We start from the raw sequence: 27448 nt of genomic DNA, 5'->3' as shown, positions 1-27448 counted from the left end.
GTCCCGTGCAACCAAGGACAGGAGAAAAGCCACTCTGCCTGCCCCACAAAGGAGAGGCCCGAGGCCACTTGTCGCACCAGTCGTTGGGGACGGTAGTTTCTGCTGCCTGCTTAGACAAACGGTGATCATTGTTTAAAAAGCAACCCTGGAAGTGGGGGAGGGGTGGTCGTTGAGAAATTTAGCTTTCTTCTGGTAGCCTAATCAAAGGATATACCAACCATTTGCAAGGAAGAGTACATTGGGCCATTGCCTGCTCTCATTTGCCCCAAATCTCTGTTTCCCTTCTTGGTGAGAGCATTGAAGAATATGCCCACTGAGTGCCATCAATCTGCTGCCAGTACAAGAACCCGGAGTAGAAATGAACTCCCAGAATCCAAAAGCACCTGGGGAATTGAACTTGCTTCAGCCTCTGCCAAGTCTGATTTTGTAGTTCATATTCCCAGTTGCTGCCCCCTCAGCAGCCATGCCTGAACTGGGGGTTCTGTGATGTGGAAGCTGAGCAAGTGATAGGAGAAGACCCAGGTGTTCCACATGGGCCCTTTGTTTTTCTGGCTCCCTAGGTATGGACAGGTAACCTACCAGCCACCTTTCTCCATTCAGCACACACACTCCTTTCTCCTTAACATTTGTGATGTCCTCTGGGATGGAGAATCTACAAGAAGGCTTGAATTAATTTCCCAAGAGAAATCAAGCTAAGAAGGAATCCGACTGCAACCCAAAAAACACGTGGAGGCTGTTGGGTACAGAGATAATAATATATATTGTTGTTAGACAGGTAGGTAAACTTTTTGCAGACAAGCAGGATTTTTGTCCATCTAGAAGTGGTAGACCTTGATCTGATTGTTCTCATCCAACCCAAGCTGAACCAAACCGGAGCCACTGCTGGAGGAATGCAAAGGACTCGGCAAGAAAGGGCTGGCAACTTGTGTGAAGGAAAAGCATAAGAACATGGCGACAAAAACTAGAAAGGCACGAATGGGTGGAAGCACAGTGGCCACAGCCAGACCTGGAATCCCTTTGAAAGGATTTTTTTTTTTAAAAAAAACTGGGTTTTCTATTGCCATGCAGCTGGTCATAGACCGAGTTGGAGAGATACGTTTAATTGGGAAGATTAATAGAATCAGGATTAATCTGATTCTGCCCAAAAAATCAGGATTTACCTGAACCAAACAAAGAGTCCAGTAAATCATTCAGAAGCAAATCTCTCCTAACAATTCAGGAGAAACTCCGAGAACTATGATCTACAAAGGAATGTAGAATAGAGTCCTCCCACCCACGCTATCTGCCCTATTAGGAAACCAGCATGGCCAAACACACCCCACACCCCAAAAAACCTAGAGGTTGAGAGTTCTGGAATGGCTAAGTCAAAGCCCAGATCCAACTGAAATGCTGTAAGTGATTTAAAGCAAGCTGTGCATGGCAGGAAACCCCTAAATCATCACACAAGTAAGCAAATTCTGTATGGAGATGTGAAGAAAAACACCTCCCAGTCAAAGCCAGGGACTGGTAGGCAGCCTGCTTGGGGTTCTTTCTGCCCAGTGGAGGAATGCCCACTGTTGGAGCCAAGGATGCACTTGCCATTTCCACTGAAGGAAACCTCTTAATTTTTGGATGAACAACTGGCTGCAAAGTCAAATTTCCATTGTTTCTTTGTTCAACTACATCACCTTTACATTTACATATTGCTGTAGGTAAGGTAATGTATTGATAAAGTCCACATATCTAAAAAAAAAGGTGTACTTACTTTTGCACATGGGAAATTTGCAATTATGTTTATTTAAATTACACAGTGGATGAAAAAATGTAATTGATGCATGTATATTAGATCTTCTTTTATCAATATTGAAGTTCAAATATCTACAGGTTGAACTATGTTGAAAAAGTTAAAACTTTCAGTGGGGTGTGCTTATTTTTTCACATACCATATTTTTTGGGCTATAAGACACACCAAAGTATAAAACGCACCAAGGTTTTGAAGAGGCAAATTTAAAAAGTTTTTGCACTCTACAAAGTTCCCAAAAATGGCCCTTTTTATTAAAAAAAAGGCATAAATAGCTTTTAGGAGGCTTGTAGAGTCCTCCGGGGGGGGGGGGGGGGCAAAAATGGCCCATTTTCATGAAAACGGGCCCATTTTTTATTAAAAAAGGGATGGATAGCTTTTAGGAGGCTTATAGACTGCTTCGTGCGGCTGGGGGGGGTGGTGGTGGGCAAAATTGAGCAAAACAACAGCCCTTTTGCTCATTTCTGCCCTGCCCAGGAGCTCTCTGAAAGCCTCCTAAGAGCTACGCAGGGCCATTTGGGTAAGGGGGTGCGGTTTAGGGAGGCAAAAAATGCTGTATTCAGTGTATAAGATGCACCCAGATTTTCAGCCTCTTTTTTGGGGGAAAAAGGGTAACTATAGGACTGTGAGAGAAAGGAAGGATGCACAGCTTTGTTTTCTACAGCTTAATGAAAAACCTGATGAGCAAATCTGATTGAAAATGAGGTCAAGAAACAATCTACCTGCCAGGCCAAGCCCACAGCTGCTGGGTTCTAAACTCCTCTCCTGCCCCCATGGATACAAACTGTAATGCAGATTAATTTTATAGCACTTGGCCACTATAGACACAGCTTATTATTTTTAGTGTCTCTCAATCTCGACACCTTTTTGGGAACTGGCTGCAATGGGGGATATCAGTTAGCAGCTACCGGGCTTAGACAGGACAAAAGGATACCTTTTGCAATCATGCTTGAAACTCTCCAGCCATTTCTTATTGGCATCAATCATGCGCTGGATGTTTGGCTTCTCAGCCTTGGAGCCCTGAAAATGAGGGTGCTGGAACAGGCAGACTTGCTCGCTGTTGGGAAGCAGGAGGTGGGGAGAATCAACCACGAAAAGAGGTCAAGTGGCAGACAAATTGGTTGTATTCAGGCAACAACCTTAATCAGGTCAGGTGAAGACCAAAGAGACCCCAGGAGCCCCGTGGGGAGGGTTTTTTGCTCTTCTGAGAGCACTGTTGATGCCAGAACAGTCTTAATTCTCTCTAGAACACGGGTGTCAAACTGAATCGCGTCACCTGATGTATGGTGACCTTTTTTGCCCTTGCGGAGCTGGGGTAGGTGTGGCCTGCGTGCGATGCATCCGGCTCACCGGCCACCGGCTTGACACCCCTGCTCTACAGAATATCTTGCTGGCTTTCTCAGTTCTGGGGAGAACGTCCCTTCTCTCTCCTGAGCTGGAGGAAGGGAACTGCAACAAATTGCAAAATGGCTACTCTAAAACACACTCCAGGAGAGAGATTTTGTTTTGTGCCAGCTGACATAGTCAATGATGTAAGGCAAGACACAATGATCTCATCTGACATATCAGCTTGGACGTTAGAAGGTTCCTTACCCAGTTATGAAGGAGTCCAGCTTGTCATCTTGAGCACCGAGCCCCCCGCAGGGCAATGGAAACTTCCCTGAACAGAAAAGACTACATTTACAAAATAACAAAGAGCTTTCCATTATTAGAACCATACAGAGACTAAAGGCAAGTCATATTTTTCATTCAGACATCAATCCATTCCAAGAGCTTTGTATTTTTCTAAACATTTCTAATAAATTGTATTACTTATTCCAAATCTAGTCTCCAAAAGCTGGGTGGATTTGTTTAGATGCTTCCATCCCCCAAACTCCATGTTGGACAAAAGATGGACAAAAACCAAATTAATTTTGGTCCAGACATTGAATGTTCTTCAAAGAGTCCTTTTTAGGAAATATCTTTTCAATAACTAAAATGTTTTCTTTACTACTATTGCATCATATAGCTCCACTCAGTCCTTAACTTTAAAGTTAGATCAGTCATTGATCAGGAAAGTAAATGGATTGCTGACTAATGAATAAATAGAACACACTTTACATTTAAATAAATTCTCAGCTTTTTCTTAGAGGGGGAATCATTGCTATCACAAGTTCAACCAGGCAACCAAATCTGTACTGAATAAGAGCATCAACGGCTGTGAGCTTGTTGCTTTGCACACCTTTTGAAGTAAAGGATTCTACACCATGGACCAAAGATAATTGAATCTTAAATGCCTCTCACTTGTAGATCCCAAGTCAGTTCTTGAAGGTGATTTTATTTCTGCTCATACCCCATTTGTGCTTAAAAGCAAAGGTGACGAAACAACTGTAAAGAAAATTCGCCGTGTACTAGGCTCCAAATAAAAGCTACTACTGGGAACACAATTTTTACAAAATGCTTAGAAGGCTCTTGGGAGAGAAAACAGAAACACCCAAAGGAGAAAACTTCAGGCACCCGCTTTGAAAGGAAGTCTCAAACACTCAAACAGCTCCTAGCACAGCTGCAAATTGTGGCATCATGCCAACTCTCAATAATCCAATCCTATTTCTGGAATCTACCAATCAAGCCTCATCTTTGGTGAGGGAAAGGGAGAAAGAAGGGAGAAAAAACAAGCTCTTATGAATTGGCATAAGCAAAGCTCTTTCCCCAAAACAAATAGGTAAACTCAGCGATTCAATGCCAGATTGGGCTTTGGGACAAAAGAGAGGAACCGCTCAAGAATCCATTCTTACCTGGGAAATATTTGCGCCATTTCTCCATCAACATATTGTCCACAGACTGTCTGCTCACAGTGGCAGAACTGGGACTGGAATTGCACCAGACAGACTGAAGTCCGGGGGAAGGTGCGAACGATGTGGCCGAATAGGCACGTGCCAGGGAGGTATAAGCAGCCAGAGGAATTCCATCCCTGGCCAGTGGAGCCAGTGACTGGCCCTGGGTGGAAGCGGAGAGAGTCTGCTGGCTGCTGAAGGTACTCAGGAGGCGAAGGACACAGTTCAGGTCACTGGTGATGCGTTGCAGTGACTCAGTCAAATACTGGATCTTGTCAAAGGGAGAAAACTGTACATCCGGTTTCAGGTCAGCTGCTGTGAAAAGGAGGGGGGGGGGGAGGGAAAGAACTATTGATTATTTACTTGACAAAAAATCCAGAGATAGTAAAGCTCTGAACCCAGAAAACTAAAAGCCAGCCACAATTCAGAATTAAAAGCCTCCTGTATTTGGGGGGGGGGGAAGCAGAGAGGGGGCAGTAGCTTTCTAGAAGATCGGACCAATTTAATCCAGCTCTTCATCCACTGCAGAGAACTAGAGGAGAAAAGACCTCATCAAATTCATCAAGGGAAAACAAGGCTGTTGGGGGGGGGAGTTTCTTCTGCAAATCTGTGCGGGAGACGACAGATAAGCTTCTGTGGCTTCTGGGCTTTCCCAGTTAAGGTTAGGGAGGTGGAGAGAGATCCAGGGAGCGATGAAAATAGCCTTTCAGCTGGTCTATTGTTACGATAGATCCACCAAAGTTTCAGTGTATTGTTTTCATGGTTCATTTGTGTTCATTTTGGATTTTTAAGGGAGGAATATATATTAAGATGGGAGAAAAGGGAGGCGTGAATGTTTAGAAATTGATTCTACAGCAACACGTGTGTGAGGAAACACAAATCCTGACACATGCCACATCTTTTTGGCAAGTAGGGAAAGTGGAACTGGGTACAGTGTGTCCCAGACCACCATTCTCCAGCTTCCCAAATATGTGGCCAGACGTCTCAGCAGCTACAGACTAGCGGTGCTTCAATGGGAATGGAAAGGTATCCACCAGGTTCCCCAAAATGAGTGTAAACTCGCAGATTGTAGGTTATAGGATGCTGGTCCCAGCATTCATCCAAACACTTACTTTTGTGAAGAGACCGATCAGCACTCGTAAGGCTACTTGTGTCTTCAGAGTCACTGAGGTCAAAAGTCACCATTTTCTTGCAGGCCACTCCCTTGATTGTATCTTCGTCAGAAAACTAGTGAAGAAGAAAGGGTTTTACTTGCTGATGTGGCTCAATAACTCAGAATAAATAAATAAAAAAGCAACCACTTGTCACCAGGGAGGGCCAGGCCATCTCGCTTAGTTGGCTTGGCCAAAACCAGCAGTTGAGCCAAGTGTTCACAATGAGAATGATGCGGGTTACTGGCAGAGCCAGTGACTGAAGCCCCCAAGCCTCCTTGTTCAGCCCCATCTTCTAAAAGCTCATCCCATGGATAGATCTCAATCAGTTTTGAAGAGGCAAAATGACAGGTCGATGCCGTGGATGATTACATGACAGTAACAACTAAAGTGGGGCCTCCCTACACCCTGGGATGTAGGTAAATAAGAGAGACAAAAGTGGTTCTGACAATTCAGAGGCTCCTTCCCGCTACTCCTCCCCAGAAGGACGGGCAGCTGCAATGGCACTGCGGGAGGCTTAGGATGCTTCCTTACTGGCTCCGACAGAGCTACCTCTTCCAGAAGAGAGGATTCCAGCTGGCTGAGCCTCTCTTCTTTCTTCTTCAGCAGTTCCTGCCCTTTCCGCATGGCAGATTTCATTTCATCTAGCTGCCTCCCTTCCTAGGGAGAAAGGAAGTCACACTGCGGTAACACAGGCCAATAAACGAGGAACCTTCGTTAGAACCAATGTAAATGTTGATGCCATTGTTATCCGACTTTAACAACAGTGTGTCCTCATCTGTGAGCTGCTGCTTGCAGGGCCGCAAGTGTTGCACGGGAGGAGGGGCCCCGCTGCTCAATCCTTCCCCTGGAAGTGGCTCACAGGGCGACTCATTACAAAGGCAGAAGGGGCAACCCTTCCTCCCTGCACGGCCACTTCTCCCGCTGCCAAACTGCAGTTAGGCACAATCCAAAGCAAGCCAGGTTGGTATTCTCAATCCCAAAGGAAGCTTTCTACTGCTCTCCCCCTTCCCCCTCTTTCTCAAGGCACCAAAACAAGTTAGTACCGCCTGGACAAGTTGTTGTAAAGTTCAGCCCAGGCTGATGGTTTCAAGCACTGCCTTGCTTTGTCTAGCTCGCCACTCACCTCTTCCAGGTTCCTGCGCACTCCCTCTAACACCTGAGAATGGCCTGAATCTTGCACTGCGGGCGTTCCCTGTAGACCACCGTACCAATGCTGCTTTGCTGCTCTCAAGGCTGTTCGCCTTTTTCTCATGGAACGAGTCTGGCACACCAAGAATTCCTTCGCTGTCTTCAGGGAAGCTCCCTCAGAGGAAATGTAGTGCCGTACTCTGGGAGAGCAGGAAGGGGAAAAAATCTGAGTTATAAAGAGGCCAGGTAGCCGCTCCCCTCTGTCCTGTCCCTAACAGCTGCCAAAGACTATAGAGTCACACCACCCGTGTGGTTAGTTCTGGGTGCCAATAACTTTTTTTCACTTACTGGTTCAGGAGAAGGCTGTTTTCTTCATTGCTTCTTGGTATTTCAGATGTCATTTCTCTGAAGGAAGGCTTTAGGATGAAACCATTTTTAAAGTTAAGTAACAAGCAAATGAAGCGGAAACATCAAGAACCAATAGAAAGTGTGGTTCCTTAATTGAGGGAGCTTAAATCAAAGCAGTGGAATATTAGGTAGGTAATATTATTTCCCATCTCTTCTGAGCCACAGGATCTTCCTCCTGCTAATATCTACACCTGGAATATCTGATCCGTATGGAATCAGGCACTGATATGTTTCTTCTGGATGGTAGCAGCCAAGGCCTCCCTTCTCAGCAGCAGAGGGTGGCTTTTCACATTCCAACACCAAAGTGCCAAGGGGGAATCCCACACATTTTTTAACAAAGTGAGCTTTTTCAGGTAGTCCAGCCCCTGAACACCAGGCCTTTCTCAAATTTCAGCCTCCCCAGACTCTCTTCTCCAGCCCCTGAAGTCCATTTTCTTAAGTAATACCCAGCAGTTCAAGGCATATTTGAACATCCTCTGCCCCCCCCCCCATTTCAAGATGGTGGAGGAAGTGGCTGTGGGAGTCTCATCTCAGGTGTAGCGACTGGTTAGTGTGGCATCTTTCCCATTCTTCAACCTCCATTCAAGGTTGGCCGTGTCCTTTTATAGGCAGAATTGTAAAAATCCATGCACATTGAAGGCATTTAATAAGAATGCTGCCAAAAAACTATTTGAAAAACATGCTACGCTATATATATATATTGCTTTTCTTTAGCTATATTCTCACTGTAAAGTCCAGGCTGATCTGCCCCACTGAAAGTCCCTTTTATTCCCCTTCCTCTCTGACCCTGCTTCCACTGACCTCTGGACCATCCCCTTGTAGGTCTTCCACTCGGAGCGCTTCTTCCTTTTCCCTTGGAGAAGTTGCTTCACTCCATTCTTTATCCAGTTTCTTTAGCAGCTCTTGCTTGGTCCTGACGGTCTCTTCCAACTCCCTGAAAGTGACAAGGAAGAATGTCAGATGCCACCCAGGATCTACCTCTGTACTCCTGGCCCGCTCCTTCAGGAAGTGGCCAATTCCTGTTCGACATTTGGAAAGTGGAAGTTGGGAAACACTGCTGAATTCAAGGATGATGGCAAATGGCCCTGAAGCACAGTGGACACCTCCAGGTCAGTGAGCCATGAAGCTCCCCACTCTTCCTAGATCCTGAGAACATTCTCCACCAATTGCCGGCATAGCTCTATACATGTGTGTCACATGGCTTATTGCCACATAATGCCTGGTCCATTCCTGCTTGCCTAGTGAAGAACAAATCTCACCTGGTATGTCTCTCAAGCTGTTGGCTCTGCATCTGCAGCAATTCCACCTGAGACTCCAACTTCATCTTCTGATCCTGGAGCTCCACTAGAGCACTGTGCAGCTGCTGCAAGGTATCTTCAAGGTTCTCCTGTGCTTTTTGAGACTCCTGAAGGCGGGAATGAGCTGCCAAAGCAGCTTCCTGGGGGAAAAAAAAGGGTGGTGGTGATGGAGAGTCTAGCAGATGCAACATTAAATACTCAACTGATATGTAAAGTTTTTTGGCTAAGGTTAGTGCATCCTTGACCATAGATAAAGATGAGCAGATACTCGACTGTAGCAGTACAAAGGCGCAACTCATCCTGCCAGCTTGTTTCTATTCTACAGCTGCCTTCCCACTCACCTCTAGAGAAATGGCCCCAGATCGTGTGAGTTGCATGCCAAGTGCTCCAGGCCAAGAATCCATTTACCTCTCTGGCCAAAACTTCCTCCCTACAAGCTACTAGAAAGCTACTACCAGAGAAGACAATCTAATGCTAGTTGGAGTCTTACAATATGATCTCCAATTTCTCAGCCTTAAGGCAGCCCTCAGCTAAAGAGGAGAGCCAAAAGACGGAAACCTGTATACCTGGAATATTATGCTGCTCCTGCCTACTCGTCTCCTGCTTCCCTCCCTCCTGCTATTTGCATCAACGGCAAAGACTTCCCTTACGTCATCCCAAGGGAAAAGAGAGCTCATTGTGAGAGCTGCCAGTGCATACATTTCTTTCTTCTTCAAGCTGCTTCTCTTCTTCTAGGACCTGCTGCCTTTTCTTCTTCCAGGCCTCCTCCTACACACAAATGAGAATCTAAGTAAGCTGAAGACCACAAAATCCCTCCCTCGGGACAAGGATTTACAGGGGCTAAGAAACTGGACTTGCTGCCAGCCCTCCGTGTATGTTCCAGAGCACTGATAGGCCAGAAGTGCCCCTTGGGCAAGTCAGGACATCAGACGGAGTAGAGCAAAATCTTAGAATGATCAAGAGCTCCTCAAGTTTCAGCTCAGGCTCTGTGCAGGAAATTCTGCACCAGAGCTGTGCCAATGTTCTTCCTCTAGAGGGGAAACCGATAAGCCAACAGACAATAGTGGAAAAGGCATCCATGAGATGGAAGTTTTCCGGAAATGACTCATCTACTCCTCCCAAAAGATACACGTGGAGATCTGTGTTATGCGTTAACTAACAGTCCGAGGGGCCAAGTTGCAGTGTTCTCCATCTGGTGTGATGAGTTACACAGTTATGCGTGCGTGCGCTCACCTGGGCACGAAGTTGAGCTGCTTTTGTCTGGGCGTCTTGTGCTCGGAGCTCCAGCTCCAGTTCTGCATCCTGGGCCTTCTTCTCCTGTAGGAAGCAAGCCATAAGAGATGCGACCTCTCTGCCAAGACCCAGACAATGAGGACAGCCACGTCACAAGGAATGAGGAAGGAAGAAGAACTAAGGTGCCAAAGGAACAAGGGAACCCTCCCCTTGTAGACATGGGAAATTCAAGGGGATGTCCAAGGAGATGGGAGTTACAGCTAGAGAGGCACCATCAAGCTCTTGAGGAAGCATTGCCAGGGTCTACTGGAAATGTCCTTTTCATGGGCAGCTGAGCGCCATGAGATCCTGACCTCCACAGGCTCCCCCCCTCACCATTTTCCCCACCTGCTCCTGGCGCTTCTGGCGCAGCTCCTTCAGCTCCTCCGTGTGTGTCTTTCGCAAGGCCTCTTGCTGGGCCTTATGGAGCAGCTCCATGTGCTCCAGCTCGTCTTGCAGCCCTGCAAGCAGCTCGGCCTTCTGCTTCTTCTCCTGCCGGGTACAAGAGTTGACGTGGCCCAAGACAAGGGATGGAAACAGCAACTCATACTTCATCACCACCCCTTTGGATTGTTGCAATGATGTGCCTGGGGCCATCTCTGAAGACCCCAGGAGGGGCAGAGGGTGCAATTTGCAGGGGCCTTTTTCTGGATGGTCCCTACTTTCACTGAAGCTACCTCTACAGACCCAGAAATAAGCTTGGCGCTGACTGACGGGAGGCTTACTCCAGCCCGAATCAATAGATTCTTCCAATGAAAAACGGCCTGGGATTTCCCTTTCTAAGGAGATGCAGAGGGCTGAGCCCCAAACACTAAAGTAATTTTCAGTTGCAGCTCCCTTCAGAGGTAAATTCCTTTTCTTTAACTTTCCCTATGGGGATGTCCTTCAAAAGTCCCTTAAAACTTGGCTGTGTCAATAGGCTTAGAGAGTGTCAGGGAAATGGTGATTTAATGAAGTGGCTACATTATTTGTAGTATGTAACATCTCTTCTACCCTTTTAACAATAATATGAATTTTTCAAATTCTGGCATATTATTAAATACTATTATTTTAAGGGTTTCATAATTGTATGCTGCCCAGGTCTTGTACGCCAGGTAGGCAGTCACAAAGATATGAAAAACTGATATGCATGTATTTGTATTCTGTCATTATTATTTTTATAAATAACTCAAGGCAGTGAACATACCCAACACAACTTCCTCCTCCTATTTCCCCCAAACATCAACTCTGTGAGGTGGGCTGGGCTGAGAGAGACGGACTGGCCCAAAGCCACCCATCTGGATTTCATGGCTAAGAGACGACCGGAACTCAAGCTTCCCACTTTCTAACCTGGTCCCTTAACCACTAGACTGATATCTATTATTTTGCACGCAGTTGATATTAACAAAATTTACTGTGGATGTTTTATACTGTATTTTATTATTACTTAACCAGATATTATTTTGGATGTCCTTATTGTTAACAGCTAAGAGAATTATATAGAACTAGCTGATGTCCCAGTGCTGCCCGGGTATTTATAGATGTTGAAATGGTTGTCTGACAAGTGCCTTTCTTCCTCCTACTCCCATGCCCATCATCCCTGCCCTCTCCCTTCCCCCTCCCATGCGCTCCTCTTCCCTGCCCTGTCTACGTTCCTGGCACATTGTCCCAAATCCATCAGGCGCTTCCCCATTAGTCCACTGGAGGGCGAACGCCATGACTGGCTTTCCAGAGGAAGCTGCGAAGGAACTGAGATCACAAACAATGGCTGCTCTAGGACGCCGCACTTGCTCTCCTTAATGGGCCAGGCGTTCCAGAGTTATGCTGGAACACACACACACACACACACACACACACACACACACACACACACACACACACACACACAGAGTATTTGTTTCCAGAGGGTAAATCATCTGTGTACCAAGTCTGGTTTAAATTTCTTGAGGAGCTGCAGAGTTATACTGGAACATATATACATACATACAGCCTTTTTCAAATATAAAAAACAAATAAGTAATAAATAAATAAATAAATAAATAAATAAATATGGATAGATAGATAGATAGATAGATAGATAGATAGATAGATAGATAGATAGATAGATAGAGATAGATAGATAGATAGATATAGATAGAAGAAGAGAAGAAGAAGAGGAGGAAGATGATGATGATGATTCGGTGGCATAAAAGTCTGACGGACAGATAAATATATAAAAGATGTTTTTAAGCTAGCTTTATCTCTTGTTCGGATGCTGTGAGTAAAACAGCTATAAGCCTACTTACTGGAACTTTTTTTTTTTTTTAGTATTTTATTAGGATTTATAGGCCGCCTTTTTCCGAGGGGACTCAGGGCGGCTTACAATCATTAGGGAGGGGGTGCAATTCAAAATAAACAATATGTGAGCAAAATAAAATAATAAAAACACAACTTGCATTCAACATTCAACACTCGGGTGGGGCAAATTAGAGGCTTATCCCCAGGCCTGTTGGGATAGCCAGGTCTTGAGGGCTGCGCAGAAGGCCTGGACGGTGGTGATGGTGCGTATCTCGACGGGGAGATCGTTCCACAGGGTCGGAGCTGCAACAGAAAAGGCTCTCCTCCGTGTAGTCGCCAGTCGACATTGACTGGCGGATGGAATTCGGAGGAGGCCCAGTCTGTGCGATCTTATCGGTCGGAGGGAGGTAATCGGCAGAAGGCGGTCTCTCAAGTACCCAGATCCACTACCATGAAGGGCTTTAAAGATGGTCAACAGCACCCTGAAGCGCACCCGGAGATCAACAGGTAGCCAGTGCAGCTCGCGGAGGATGAGTGTTATGTGGGCGAACCGAGGTGCTCCCACTATCACTCGCGCGGCCGCATTCTGAACTAACTGCAGTCGCCGGATGCACTTCAGGGTTGGGCATCCAACTTATTAGTAACCTTACCTTGTCCTCATGTTGCATCTGAATCCTAGCTAGAGTCTCCTGGTGTATCTTCTGCATTTTTTCCAACTCTCTAGCATGGTCTCGCTCAACCTCTTGTCGCTTCTCTTTCAGAAGATCACTGAGCTACAGTTGGGGTAAAGGCATCCAGATTAAACTTCTATTATTCCCACCATCGTTGCACACTGACATCAAAAAAATGATCCAAAACTGCAGTCAAGGAATAGCACAGTACATCATACATGACCTATTGGGACCCTTGTACTGACATAGGTTGTCTAATGTGTTGTGCACGTTCAGCAACTGAGTTGCTCATGAGCTCTACAGGAGGATCAGAATGGCGCTTGATTGAAATTGGCCATCACAATCTTACAAATCTGACCATGATATATTTCCCTTCCGATACTCTAGGGAATTGGGGTGGGGCTGGGGGTGTTGCCTGACCCAATTCCTAATTTCTTATTTCCCAGACTGATTGAGTAACAACAATTCCACCTCTCTCCGCTCTGTCCCCGCCCTACCCACATGTCCTTAGAATTTAATTTTGATTTTAGTTTATTTTTTAAATACATGTATACATTTTTAGGACTGTAAGCTTCCCAGAGTTACCCTGTGGCAAGATGGGTGGTCAATAAATTTTATAAATAAATAAATGCACTGAGAGGGGAGCATAACAGTCTGACTAAGCAACAGATCCTCCGTCAGTGCAGACTTAGAGACCATGTTGTAAGAAGCGTGGCGTTTACTCGTTACCTCTCGCTCATACTCTGCTACTTGATGTCGCTTTTGCTGAACGTTTTGCTCCACACTCTCAAGCTCCTTCTGAAGTTCTGCTTTCTCTTTTCTCTGAGCCTCCATTATTTCCATCTGGAGGGTCAGAATAACCTGGCCAGGAGACAAAGCAGGAGCCTTCAGGGATCTTTTTTCCTAGCTGGTGGGAAAGACCAGTTGTTTTTCTCAAGCTAGCTATACTTCATTAAGTATTTAAGTCACAAATAAGCCTCTGTGCCTGCATGAGGAACTTACAAAGAATTTGCACAGGGTCTCCCTCTGTCTCCAATTGGCCCTGCATGTTTCCTTGCAATTTCTGGCTATAAAGGCCATACTCAGGGAAATCCATATTCTTCTATCTTGAGATATTAGGGTTAAAAGAAAAGAATTGATCTGCTTGACAAGAACACCCCGTGTTTTGCCTCTCCGATCCTAAGAATCCCACAGTCCTCCTGACAGACAGCCCTAATACTAAGCAGACATAAGAGACACAGTGTAAAGGTACAAATTAAGGGTGGAGGGATGGTGGAAAGAGATTTGTACAGTTGCCAGCACCTCAGAAAATAAGATATGATAGCAAAAAAAAATAAAAAAAAAATAGCCCCCAAAACACAGCCATAAAATAAGAGAAATCTGAGGGACAGCAGTCAGTGGTCTCTGGGCCTCAAAACTCTTCTACAGGTTTAAAAAATTCACAGATGAGGTTCTGCATGGCAGAGAGCAGAAAGGAGGCACCTCTACAGCTTGTAAAACCAGGATGAAAACTGGAGACCCCAATGCAGCTGCAAGAACAATGACAAGGCTTGCTCCATCCCTTTGACATGGATGTCTTACCTTCTGGTGCTCTTCTGCTGCTGCAGTTTTTTGTTGCTGGATATCTGCTGCCAGCTGCACCTGTAGTTCCTGCAGGGCCTGCCAAAGGATCAAGAAAACCGCTTGTAAAGAAATCCATTTACAGCTTCCAAATTAGAAGACTGGCAGATATCCCTGATCTATAGCCATAAACATTTTTACAGTTGTATTGTATGACCAGCGGTCCCCAAATTTCTTCCCCACTTGTGTCCTAATCTACCTGTAGAATACATCTCCTTAATTTTCTTTGCTAGGCAAACATTTCATGGTTAAAAGCAGGGATGGGAAACTGGTTTTGCACTGACAGCCAAATTATTTTTGCAATAATAGTAAGACAGAACTAGATAGAACTTCATCCCTGAAGTCAACACCTGAACGTGTCTCTGTCCATCATGACCCAACATTCTAATACTGTAAGAGACTGCTTTTCTATCATCGCCAAACTTTCTGAAGGAGTTTGACCCTAATGAGTATCAGTTCAATGAATTGATTTCCTTACAGACATATTTCCTAAGAATGATCCCCCCCTTTTGAGACCCGGTACCCCTGTAATGTGGCAGTTTTCACAGGGGCCACATGTCCTATTGGAGCACTGTTGCCAGGCAGCTCCAATCTTGCCCCGGGGGGCTTCTTCTGATTTTCCAGCCCCTTCTCACCAGTTCCTTTTCTCTGCACAGCTTCTCCCTCAGTTCATCCAGGGCCCTCTGCTTCTCCTGCTCCAGCGCCATCTGCTCAGCCTGCTCAGCCAATTCAGCCTCTTTTTTTATCCTTTCCAGAGAAAGGCACTTCTGCTTTTTGAGCTTTTCTCTCTCCCGTTGCTGAAAAGATTCTAGCTCCTCTTTCAGCTGGTTCAATGCAGCTTCTTGTGCCAGTCTGAAAGGAAGTGACCGAGAGATAGCAAGAAGACTTCTCTAGGCTTTCTCCAGAGAGCCTTTGCAGGCAGCCAGCCAAACTCCTTGGGATGCCTTGCCCCCAGAAGCCCCCGTTTGCACCGGCATATGGCCAAGGAAACCCCAAATTGGAATTCAAGGGCAGAGAATCTAGAATTCTGTCGCCAGAAAATAGCATGCAAAGTTGTCAAAGTTCTCGTTATTTTTCTCCTTTTTGGTGATGGTGGGAGATCTGCCAGCAGAGCAGTAGCTTCTGTAGAGGGGAGGGGATTTTATAACAGACCTCTGGGACCAAGACATGTACAGCTATGAGCTACGAGGACAGATTTTCAAGGAGAGAGCCTCACAATTTGTCCGCCGAGTTTCACAAGAAACCTCCAGCATCAACTAGTAGAGGAAGGTGTGCACAGAACCCAAGCCCAGAGACCAAGGACGACTAGCAGCTGGCGGTGGAAGGTGACCAGCCTGCTTTGCTCAACTCTTTATCAGCCAGCCAGGTGCAATTCAAGGTCCAAGTCATCACTGCTCAGGTCTACCTAGCCTAGAGCCAAGTTGTGTGTGGGACTGCCGGACTGTTCCTGCTTGCCCTACCGGACCTAGCAGAGAATGCTGCTTTGGGTCCCTTCTATTGAAGAGTCTGGCCTTGCTGGACCTGGAGTTCTTGGCTGCAGCTCTTGCCTATGGAGCAACGTCCTTCTGGAGCTCTGTATGGCCCCAACTCTGACAGCCTTTCATAAGGCACTAAAGTCCTTAGTGTATAAAGAGTATAAAGCCATGAAGTACATGTCCATATGTATAATTAAAAGAAATATGTAATTATTGAATTTTGCTGCTTAAGTGGGATGAAATTACAAAATCAATCCTATCTTACCCATAAGTCCAAGTGCCTTTATCTGACATAAACAGCACTCTCACTCATGAGACAGTGACTTTCCCATCCACAAATGTTCCAAACTACACACTACAAACTAATGCACACTTCAGCAGTGCTAATCTAGACTTAAGGATGACTCTAGTTCTACAACCGTCATCGCATCTTCCCTCGAAGAGGACAATAAGCAGACTTTAAGGCAATCTGGTACCTGATCTTCTCCTTCCCTGCATCCATCTCAGAATGCAACTCAGTGTGGAGTTGGTGAAGTTCTACTTTGATCTCTTTTTCCTGCCTAGTCGTCTCCAACTCAGTTTTCAGTGACCTAACGGATAAGCAGATGGGCTATGTTAATGGGCTATGTTAACACCCAGTTGCGACTCCTCCCACGCCTCAATTCAGAGACAATAGAGCATTTTGGCTATTTCAGAATCCTAATACAAATAAATAAATAATGGGGGAAATGGCCAATCTCTGTGTTGGACATTTTTCTGCTGAAGGTGTGTTGAATAAGAAAGCAAATACCATCTAAAAAAGCCCATTAAAAATGTCATTGGAAATGAGATGGGCAGCAAATAAATTTTATAAACGAACAAACAAAGCTGCCGTCCAATGCCAGGTAGTGCTGATGAAAAGCTCAGTGTCCGTCCAATGTGGGGTTTTTTTGCAGGCAGAAAAGATGAGATCAGAGGCGTTTAATTGTTCTCACTCTCAGGAAGTTTCTCCTTAGTTTTAGGTTGCTTCCCTCTTTCTTCAGTTTCCATCTATCCTTGTTTTGCCTTCTGCTTTGGAAAATATTTTGCCCCTCCCTTCTTTGTGGCAGCCCCCCAAAAGCCTATTTTACAACCTATCACACTTTTGGGCAAAGCGTTTGAGCCATTTTCACTTCCTCCTTTCAGTGGTCAATGAAAGGACATGCAGATAATAAAGTCGAAAAAAGGTGAACAACATTTTTACAGAATTATAGATACGTTGAGGCCAGGCATGACAAGGAGTGGCTGGGAGGGGAGGGGGTTGGTCACATGACCCTCCAACCAAGCCACGGCCACAGAACCGGTAGGGAAAATTTTTGGAATTTCATCACTGAACCAAAGCATCAGGCATCGCAAGAGTTGAATGCTGATGTACATCAGAGTCCTACACAGAACACAAATCAGTACCGATCCAATTAACAAGCCTAGGACAAGGGTCAAATAGCGGTGGTCTGTGTCAAACAGATAAAGTTACATAAAGGCAGTTAATTATTCTTTTAATGGATGAGCTTTTTCTAAAAGTTTCTAATTAAATAGCTTCTTTGACATTTTCTGTTGGGATCTGGGATCTCAATGTTACAACAAATAGTCCTTGCCACCTTCTAGGAAACAATTTTAAAACACCAAGACTTGGGCTTGCACCCTTAATCTATGTGACAGAAGATGAGCACTACTGGCATTCATTGGGGAGTGAGGGGGGTGGGAGTGGAGAGGAAAGCCAAGTATCCATGGTATAGGAGCAAAGAAACTCACGGGAGGGCAGACTCTTTCTGCTGACGTAACATCTGGGTCTCTTCTTCCTCTCGCTGTTGCAGTTCTTCCTGCAGATTCTGAATACGTATCTGTTTTTCTTCTAGCAAATACATGTTTGTTTCTTCCACGTTGGTTATTTCCTCCTGTGACCCCCCAGTTTGGACATTCCATGGCTTTATTGGGTTAATTTCAGCCTCAAACTGCCTGCTAGTAAGAGAAACAACCCTAAATTATTACTTGAAATGGACCAGGGTAAAATACAGAAGCTTAAAAAGACCTGATGCAGAAAAATGACCCATGAGCCAAGGGGAGCCTACTTAGGACAATTCTTTATCACTTAGTAAGGCAAATGCCAATTCATTCAATTTTGATATATTCAGGTTGCTTCCAGCTCACAGCAAGATGCCTGAACAATCATTTTAGTCTGATGAGCTTTCACCTTATATTTTTATCACTTGCAGTAATATCACTTCTTTACATCTGCGGCCAATGAGTTTCTCAAACAGAAAGAGACTCAGAGAATCAAAATATGCAAAGGACTGAAAAAGCACTATTTAATCAATTGTTATGAGCTGCTAACTGCACACTTGGCTGTAACCTTCCCCATTAAGGTAGCAGCGATGTAAAATGGCTTTTCTTTTCTAAATCCATGGGGCAGAGTTGCGGAAGGGAATTTCCCTAGATACTTGGAACACGCTCCTTACAAAATAACGAGATTTACTGCTTAATATCAGGATCAGATAACAGTATCACATTCCATGAATGGTCTGAACACCTTTAAACGCAAAGTATTTTGCATAGTTTTAATTTTTCATATTCATTTAGATTCTGGATACCAACATTATGGGAGGAAAAGGCTAACACGGTACAATACAAACACCTTTTTGTAAATATGTTTATTTTGTTTTCCTGGCTTGTTTAAAGTTTACACATATATCTTAGAAACATAATGCCTTTGAAACTAGTCTAGAGTATTTATTTACTATAGAATTCAGCAGTCAAAAGAAGATGTATTTCATTTATACTAAAATATTATTCTGGGAGGAATTCCTAGCTTTGGTTATTACCCTTAAGTCCCTAAAAGGCACTCAAGATACCACTTTTTTCTATAGAATTTCACCCTTCATCCTACTCACTGAGTTCATTTAAAAAAATTATTCCTATAGATACCACAGCTTGTTATGCAGGGATTCAAGCATTAAGCCTTTTCAGCAGCTCCTTCTGGTCCCCGGTACGATCTATTTGTTAAGATGAAAGAACCTACCTGTTTTATTAGAATTTTTAAAAAAATGTTTAAAATGCATGTTTTTGAGCAAATTTTCAATAATTATTTCAATTTTATTTATACATATTTGGCTTTAAGCTTCTTTTCCCCCACTGTAAATTAGCGGGAGGCATGAGTAGCATAATGATGAACGACTCAGTAAATAAATAAAATGCACAGCATTGCTACAGTCTCCGTTCTACACTTAAATGTGTTGGTGAAAACCAATGCGCTTCAGAAGCTGCTGTTATTTTCAGAGACCATATTCTCTTAGAGACCTCAGCAGTTTTGGGGCTTTCAGTAGCCCAAGACCTTTGTTGGCCTTTGAATCCATCAGGCCAGCCTATGAAACACTGGTAACTCTCTCTACCAGCCAAATAATTGGCTTCAAGGGACAATCCTTTTTAGCCGACCCCTCGCAGGCAGTGCTGCCTGAAGGAGGGTGGGAGAAGTGAGTGGGGAGAGAGTGGAATTAAAAGAAGCGAGCCCGACAGGGGAAAAGTCAGGGGAAACAGATGTGCCACAGCTGTACTTTGTGCAAAGGATTTGGGCTTCAATACCTCTCTTCTGCCACACTTTTTTGCTCCTCTTCCAACCTGCCTTTGTCCTCATTTTTTTCCTGCACCAACCAGTTTTTGTCCTGCAAGAGAAAGGAAAGGTAGAAGCTTTGCCACAACCCTGTATTTCAGTGAAAAGGTGATGAATATCACAGATTCAATCTGGACAGGAGATTTCTAGATTTAACTGTGATAGCATGATCTGATGCAAGATTTTAAGTACTGTGGAACCAACAAGAAACAGTCATCCTAACACAATTATGTGTGCTCCATTTTATTGTTAGAGGATATCTAACAATATCACAATTTGAATTTCCCTCCCTCGATACCCAAGAGAGTCAAGGTGGAGCAGTCTTGGAATTTCTTCCTCATCCCCTCCTGTCTTCCAGGCAAAGCTGGTATTTCAGGCAAAGCTGGAGTTATTTCAGCCACGTCCAGGACTTTTTCTAGAATAACATTCTGGAAACCAACGGCCACAGAACACAAGAAAAGCATGTGTGTGGAAAAGGAAGGTTATCCTAGACCATTAGTCTTCCTACATGACCTAAAACCAACACAAAGTTGTCAAAAAGCATAAAGGAAAACAAATTATGGGCACTAGGTGACTTGAAATATTTAATACAATAGCAGAGTTGGAAGGGACCTTGGAGGTCTTCTAGTCCAACCTCCTGCCTAGGCAGGAAACCCTGTACCGTTTCAGACAAATGGCTATCCAACATCTTCTTAAAGACTTCCAGTGTTGGGACATTCACAACTTCTGGAGGCAACCTCTGTTCCACTGATTAATTGTTCTAACTCTCAGGAAATTTCCTCCTTAGTTCTAAGTTGCTTCTCTCCTTGATTAGTTTCCACCCATTGCTTCTTGTTCTACCCTCAGGTGCCCTGGAGAATAGTTTGACTCCCTCTTCTTTGTGGCAACCCCTGAGATATCGGAACACTGTTATCATGTCTCCCCTAGTCCTTCTTTTCATTAAACTAGACATACCCAGTTCCTGCAACCGTTCTTCATATGTTTTAGTCTCCAGTCCCCTAATCATCTTTGTTGCTCTTCTCTGCACTCTAGCTAGAGTCTCCACATCTTTTCTACATCGTGGCGACCAAAACTGAATGCAGTATTCTAAATGTGGCCTTACCAAGGCAATATAAAGTGGTATTAACTCTTCATGTGATCTTGATTCTATTTCTCTGTTTATGTAGCCTAGAACTGTGTTGGCTTTTTTGGCAGCTGCTGCACACAGCTGGCTCATATTTAAATGGTTGTCCACTAGGACTCCAAGATCCCTCTCACAGTTACTACTATTGAGGAAGGTACCACCTATACTGTACCTGTGCATTTATTTCGTTTTTCTTGCCTAAATGTAGAACCTTACTCTTTTCACCATTGAATTTCATTTTGTTAGATAGTGCCCAATGTTCAAGTTTGTCAAGATCCTTCTGTATCTTAAGCCTATCTTCTGGAGTGTTGGCTATTCCTGCCAGCTTGGGGTCATCTGCAAATTTGATGAATCCCCCATTTATCCCCTCATCCAAATCATTGATGAAGACGTTGAAGAGTACTGGGGCTAAAACAGAGCCTTGAGGTACTCCACCGCATCCTTCCCTCCATGTAGATGATGCTGTCCAACCCACATTCTTCTACTTCATCTAGAAGTAGGTTATGGTCTACCTTATCAAATGCCTTACTGAAGTCCAAGTAAACTATATCGACGGCATTCCTCTGGTCCACTAATTTTGTCACTTTGTCAAAGAATGCAATGATTAATCTGGCATGATCTGTTTTTGACAAACCCATGTTGGCTTTTGGCTATTACTTTGTTACTTCTAGGTGTTCGCTAATTCGTTGCTTGATTATCTTTTCCAGAATCTTTCCTGGTATTGAGGCCAGGCTGATAGATCTATAGTATCCTGGATCTATTTTTCCCCTTTTTTGAAGATGGGAACCACATCAGCTCTTTTCCAGTCTTCTGGCAGTTCCCTGGTGCTCCAGGATCTCTGAAAGATGTAGTTCAGTGGTTCTGAGACCTCGTCTGCCAGTTCCTTCAGAACCCTGCGGTGCAATCCTGATGATTTGAACTCATCCAGGGTAGACAGGTTACCATTTTCTTCCCTATTTCAATTTGTGTTCCTAATCTGATTTTTGTGGTGCTGTTTTTGATAGGTTGGACTGTTTTATCCCTTTGTGTAAAGACAGATGAAAAAAATGAGTTAAATAGTTCTGCTTTCTCCCTGTTGCTTGTCACCTTCTTGCCACTTTCTCCCAGCAATGGACCAATTGTTTCCTTAACCCTTTTCTTGTTTTTAACATGTTGGAAGAAGCTTTTTTGTTTGTTATTTTTTACTTTTGTGGCAAGCTTTTCTTCATTGTGAGCCTTAGCTTTCCTTACTTACTTCATCTTTACAGGCTCGGGCTATTTGCTGATATTCTGCCTTAATTATGTCGTCCCCCCCCCGCCCCCCGCTTTCCACTTTTTATACTTAACTTTTTGGTCTTTCAATTTTCTAGAAGGATTGCATTTCTGAATAGGTTGTTCAGGAACCAATGAGTCCTGAGTTCAAAGATGTAATATCAAGGTACCAGAGCTTGGCTTGAGATAAAAAGGCAAGTCGGCAAAGAAGCGGCTTTGAGCACAGAATCATAGAAGAAAGGAATCCAAGTGAAAGCCTCCCACCCCAATGGCTTTCATCCTCTACTGGAGCGTATTCAGGGAAACATACCACCTCCTCGATTTACAGATACTGTTCTGAAACTGCATTTTAAAAGGTGGAAGGTTTTTCAAACAGATCAGTTGCTCAGGGTTCCTTCTAACTTTATTAATCACCCTCATTAACTTGGTTCAAACGTCCATGCAGGTTAGGGTGTTGATGACTTGCCTGGATGGGTTAATCCAGTTCTGTCAAGGTGCTTCCTGGTGCTCTGCCATTCAAAGTTTTAAAGATAATGATGAGCAGTTTGAACTGAGTTTGGAAATCTTCTGATAAGCAGCACAGTGACTTTAGGATTCTGTTACCTGGTCTACAAAGGGCCCATCATGAAACCAGGCAATTATTGCATTTCACAATAATTATAGTTGTTGAACCACATAAAACATATTTAGGAAAAGCTAGAATAGCGATGGAGAACCTTTTTTGGTTTGTGTGCCGTGGTGGAGTGGAGCGCGGGGGGGGGGCGTGCGCGGGCATGCTGCACCCATAATATAATGTGCTCCCCCCTCCCCCAGTGCACATGTGCGCATGAGAGGGGCTCCCCCCTATTTTTCCTTGCTTTTTTGCCCCCCCCCCGGCCCCAGAGGCTTTATAGGAGCCTGGGGAGGGCGAAAACAGCCTCCCCCGCCCCCCCCGGAGACCCCGAAGTCCGTTCCTGAACGTCCTGTTTGCCCATAGGGCTGGTCTTTTGCACTCCGGAGGGCCTCCGTGGCGGGGAGGCTCTTTTCGCCCTCCCCAGGCTCCTATAAAGCCTCTGGAGCCTGGGGAGGGTGAAAAAGGGCTTTAAAAAAGGCTGAACTCAGCTGGCCAGCTGACAGGGCAACACCACACGTGCCCTGACAAATGGCTCCGCGTGCCACCCGTGGCACGTGTGCCATAGGTTTGACATCCCGGGGCTAGAAATTGTCCCCCATGGCATTAAATGCACTCTTGACCTGTTTCTTTTACAGGAACACCTCACCCTTCCCCTGCCTTCCCCTGGGAGCTGATTTCCCATGCTCACAGGGGCAATGCCAGGAAAGTCTTTTTCAAAGATCCTTCTGGGATACATTACGAACAAAAATACGTCCCCTTCAGAGATATATCAGATGTGTTTGATGAAAAAAAATCTACCTCACTGACTTCTTTCTTCTCTGTTACATCGGATATCAAGTGAGACAAGCAAGCTTCTTTTTCCTCCTCATTTTTGGATTTCAAAGTATTTTTTCCACAGCTGCTGGGCTACCAAAGAGAAACCAATCAAAATAAGAGTGCATTAAGATGCAAAAAGGAGTCATAAAGCCAGTCCAACTTGCAATCACGTGCCTTGAAATTGTTCAAGACAACACGCTAGTCCTACAGAGCTTCCCTCATTTGTTCTCAAGGAGCTGTGAAGAGCAGTGGTTGAGGCAGCCACAATATCACATAATCAAGGACACAAGACTCTCGGAAAGCCTGGACCAAAGAGGAGAAAGAGAACATCTAGAGAACATCTGGATGGGCATTGCGAGAAACTAAGCGTTGGAATATTGCTGCCTTTAACCCAATGCAGCAGGACTATTATAGCGTTATATATTACGAGAGAGTAATATATAGCTTTTATCTTGACCATCTCTCCAATCTTGCCCAGTGTCCTAATTGTAATTTTTCAGCTGTCATAATGTATCAGTCTTTTTCCCAAGCTACCGAAAAGGATCCTGAGATCCTTTCTCTGGTTGCTTACCGTTTACTATGTATGCAATAGGGACAGGACTTTTCCCCCACAAGCATCACTTTGTAGCTGCATACATTAAAACAATTTTACCATTTTAACAGCTGTTCCCCAAGCTTAAGTGGGTCCTTTTGGAATTATTGAAACACTTTACTGCTCACTTTTAAGCCCAGATGATCTCTGAACCAGTTAACAATATAAACATTTCCTTTCTTAGAGCTATCCAATAGGGGATATTCCTATTCTCTTTTCCCAGTTCAGGAGCCAGTCAGTAAGAGAGACACAAGGTAGGAAGATGGGCTTCAAATCCAGCGAGTGATTCTAGGCTTACCGAATCTTACACCATTGACCCATTCTTGGCCTAACTAGATAATGCAATATTTCACAGGGTGTGTGTGTGTGTGTGTCTTCTCAGAGAAAAGATAGATGATAAATGCCAGCGGCCTACCTCTTCAATTCCATCTCCGACTTTCGGAAGCCCAACCCTGCAGGCTCCTTCCATCAAAACCGGATTGGACCCCAGCTGTTCTCCTGCCTGGTTGTCTCGGAGGAGGCCTTCACAGGGCTTCAATCTCTCTCCTTCAGGGGCTGCTGCTTCTACTGCTGCCGTTTCTGTAGCTCCTTCTCCAGCAATATCAGGCTGAACAGTCTGATCAGAACCAGGCGATTGGCTGCAGCCCTTCTGACCCTTGAGAGACTTGGGATTTACACCGGACTCCGTTCTCCTCGACTGCTGCACCATATGGAGGACATGTTGATAGAACTTCTGGTCCTCTGAATAGCACTCACTAGCTGACTGATTGTCTGGGGAGCTTTGCGCTTGGCTATTTACCGCTTCCAAAAACGGTCTCTGGGGAGAAGGCAGGTGCTTTGTGGGATGTTCGGATTCATAGGAGCTCTGTAAGTCCCAGGATAGATTGTCTACTTCCCCTAAGACCTGAGAGGCAAGGTGGTCGGAGAGGCTGCTAGCCACACTGATACTGTTACCGCTGTCAGATTCCATCTTTGGATCGTGGTTTCCCCCCCCCGTTAGTTGACCCGGTGTAGGCGATGACACTTCACTCCCCGAAACTCCCGTCTTGGCTCTAAGCTCCACAGAACCGTGCAGCAGCTGAGAATGAGGAACAAGAGTCTCGATCTGCCACGGGCTGGACTCTGTGGCCTGGCATTGTTCAGAAGGGTCCTTTTTCCCCCTTCTGCTCTCCTTTATTCTCTCCAGAGGCCTTACTGTTTCATTTTGAAAATAATGGATGTCTCCTCGTCCCTCCAAAGTCCTAGATGAGATCAATGTGAAAGCAGCAGCAGCAGCAGCAGAGGGAGAAAGCTGCCTTTCCTTTTCAAGGCTGTGCAAAAAGTCTTCCTTCCTGACTAGTCCGTCTCCCTCCGCATGGCCTTTCCCATGGTCCTCACCTTGTTTTCCTCCCTCTAAGAACAGCTTTTTCTCCTTGACTCCCCCCAGGGCTAACACAGTCATAGCACCTGCTATCGTTTGAGAGGGTTTCTTCAGCATTTGGAAAAAAGGCTCTATGAGGTGGATGCTATCTACATCCTCAGCTTCCAAGTCTGATAAAATACCACTAGCAGCTGCGCATCGGATTTCTGTATCTGCATCTTGTTGTGCTTGATGATTAATGTCTGACCTGCTGGAAGATGCATTTCTTCCAAGAATTTTCTCCACATCTGCAAGGATCTGTTGAGTCCGATTTGATTTTTCTGGCAGAAGAGGCTGTAGTTTCCCTGGGGCAGGGCTTGATAGCAGCCTGGACAAATCACCGGCATCCGAGATCTTTCCCTTGGGGTTTTTCAGGAGGGAGTCATTCTGTATTACCAGGCTGCCCTGTTGCTCTTGGTCAGGACTACCATGCTCCGAATACAGGATAGGAGATGATACTCGATAAAAGGATGCTGACGGAAGAATCCCTGGCTCTGACTGCATCTCCTAAGTAGGCAAAAACCATCAGGTTACTGATTTTGTAAAGAGGCTAACTTTTTTTCTACATGAGCCATGCAGGGAAAATCAAGTCTGCATTTCTTGCTCTTGCTTGCCAGAGGAACCCACCATCATGGTTGGCTTTTGATATCAGCTTGGATATGGTGATCGGCTGCTTGAATAACATACACAATTGCAATAGTTTTTTGGGGGAGGGGGGGAATTCAAGGCAGCTAATTTATTCCTGCCAAGTCTTCAGCACCAGAGACTGAAAGAAACACCTATGAAAGAAGAGCAAGTGCCAAGGCTAGAACCGGCCTCTACGTTTCTGGAATAGTTTGAAAAGCTGTACAAAACATATTGCTCTCCTCAGTTATTACTTAATTTTTTTTTTTAAGAAACCTTTCCAGCCAAGCTGGGAAAGGATTAAACAAAACTGAAAGTGGAAAAGTCTTGACTACTGCTAGTCAGGGGTATTTAAAGCCCAGCTCCTTTATCCCATGGGGAGACAGGGAAGGAGATGAAGAACAAGAACAAAATGAGAAACCAGAAAGATTTTATCTGTTTCCCTATTGTGATAGCAGAAATGGGTATTCAAGTACTCACCAGAGGGTGCCTCGAGGGGTCCCTTTCTTTCTTATCCTTTTTCTTTTCTGCCTTTTTCTTCTTTTTCTCTTTCTTTTTAAGACCTCCATGTTCCAGAATTTTTTCCCTTTCCTGGATCACAAGTTGGCGGTAGCGCTCATCACACGGATGGTCCCAGGTCGACTGGCCATTGGCAAAATTGAAGTAATAGATATCACCAGTGATATCTTGGCTGCAGACAAGAGAGAGCAAGTAGGAACTGATCAGGGAGACCCTCCCTTCCCAGGAGGAACTGGAGGTCCTCAAGGAGAGAGGAAAGCAGGGCAAGGCATAGTGTGTTGCTCAGACTCCTGCTTCATCCTTTCTGGGACAACCAGAGGGCATCACAGGAGTTCCCAACGAGAGGAATGCAACGCGCTTTCTTTTGCTTCGAGAAACTATGCCATCAATGGGACTTGACGGAAACCGCGTTCGTCGCCACTGCACTCGAAACCGCCGGCCGAGTCGTAATCCTTACCCAGGCAGGAAGAGGTTTGGCGGCCCGCGGGGGCTGGCCGTTGTGGCGCTTCCCGGGACCGGCTGACACGGCGATCAGCACCGTCTCTCCGGAGCCCCTCGGCCTCGCCTCGCCTCCCCTCGCCCCTGAACCTCCAGCCAGGCTGAGCGGCACCGTCGCCTCCGCCCGGGACCTTCGGGGCCGCCAGAACCGCGCCCGGGAGGAGGAGCAGGAGCGGGACAGAGCTTACCACGGCTTCCACTCGGCGGGCAGCGGGGCCACGATGCCCTCCCGGGCCAGCCACATGAGCTCCGGCTCGTGCTCGGGGTCGATGCCCACCACGCGAGCGAACTCCTGGATCTCTGCGGAAGAGACGCGCCCGTTGAAGCCGGCCCGCGGGGCCCCCGCTGGCCCGCGCAGACCCCACGTGCCCCCCGCCCGCCCGCCCCCCGCCCACCTCGTTCGCTGGGGATGTAGCTGTCATCGTAGTCCTCCTCCAGGATGAGCTGGTCGCCGATGCGCAGGGCGGGCCCGGCCATGGCCTGCGGGGCGGGGGGGGGGCGCCGCCGAGCGGGGGG

At 45.5% G+C, this 27448-nt stretch overlaps 1 protein-coding gene across 3 annotated transcripts; it reads right to left on the bottom strand.

Annotated features, from left to right (window-relative positions):
- Positions 1–741: 741 nt before the first annotated feature.
- Positions 742–27448, bottom strand: CEP164 (centrosomal protein 164). Of its 3 annotated transcripts, none has more exons than XM_087706436.1 (25): positions 27328–27448; positions 27121–27232; positions 26396–26606; positions 24308–25798; positions 23283–23390; positions 19470–19549; positions 17646–17852; positions 16352–16465; positions 15036–15252; positions 14362–14439; positions 13510–13641; positions 12760–12882; positions 10190–10345; positions 9815–9898; positions 9281–9349; positions 8543–8721; positions 8085–8217; positions 7224–7291; positions 6871–7075; positions 6297–6404; positions 5706–5820; positions 4555–4908; positions 3374–3440; positions 2715–2837; positions 742–915 (listed from the first exon to the last, which is right to left on the bottom strand). In XM_087706436.1, exons 1-25 carry the CDS (start codon positions 27407–27409, stop codon positions 816–818), a joined length of 4716 nt encoding a protein of 1571 aa, XP_087562562.1. In that variant the 5' UTR covers positions 27410–27448; the 3' UTR covers positions 742–815. The 3 variants fall into 3 exon arrangements, with proteins under 3 accessions (XP_087562562.1, XP_087562563.1, XP_087562564.1); XM_087706437.1 differs by having other exon boundaries at positions 10202–10345; XM_087706438.1 differs by having other exon boundaries at positions 4555–4905; positions 10202–10345.

This window comes from Thamnophis sirtalis, unplaced genomic scaffold, assembly GCF_051295495.1.
Source record: "Thamnophis sirtalis isolate CommonGarterSnake01/CBP01778 unplaced genomic scaffold, rThaSir2_p1.2 scaffold_2, whole genome shotgun sequence".
Classification (NCBI taxonomy): domain Eukaryota; kingdom Metazoa; phylum Chordata; class Lepidosauria; order Squamata; family Natricidae; genus Thamnophis; species Thamnophis sirtalis.
The sequence above is the reverse complement of the archived record's forward strand: the minus strand, read 5'-3'. Positions and strand labels throughout refer to the sequence as shown.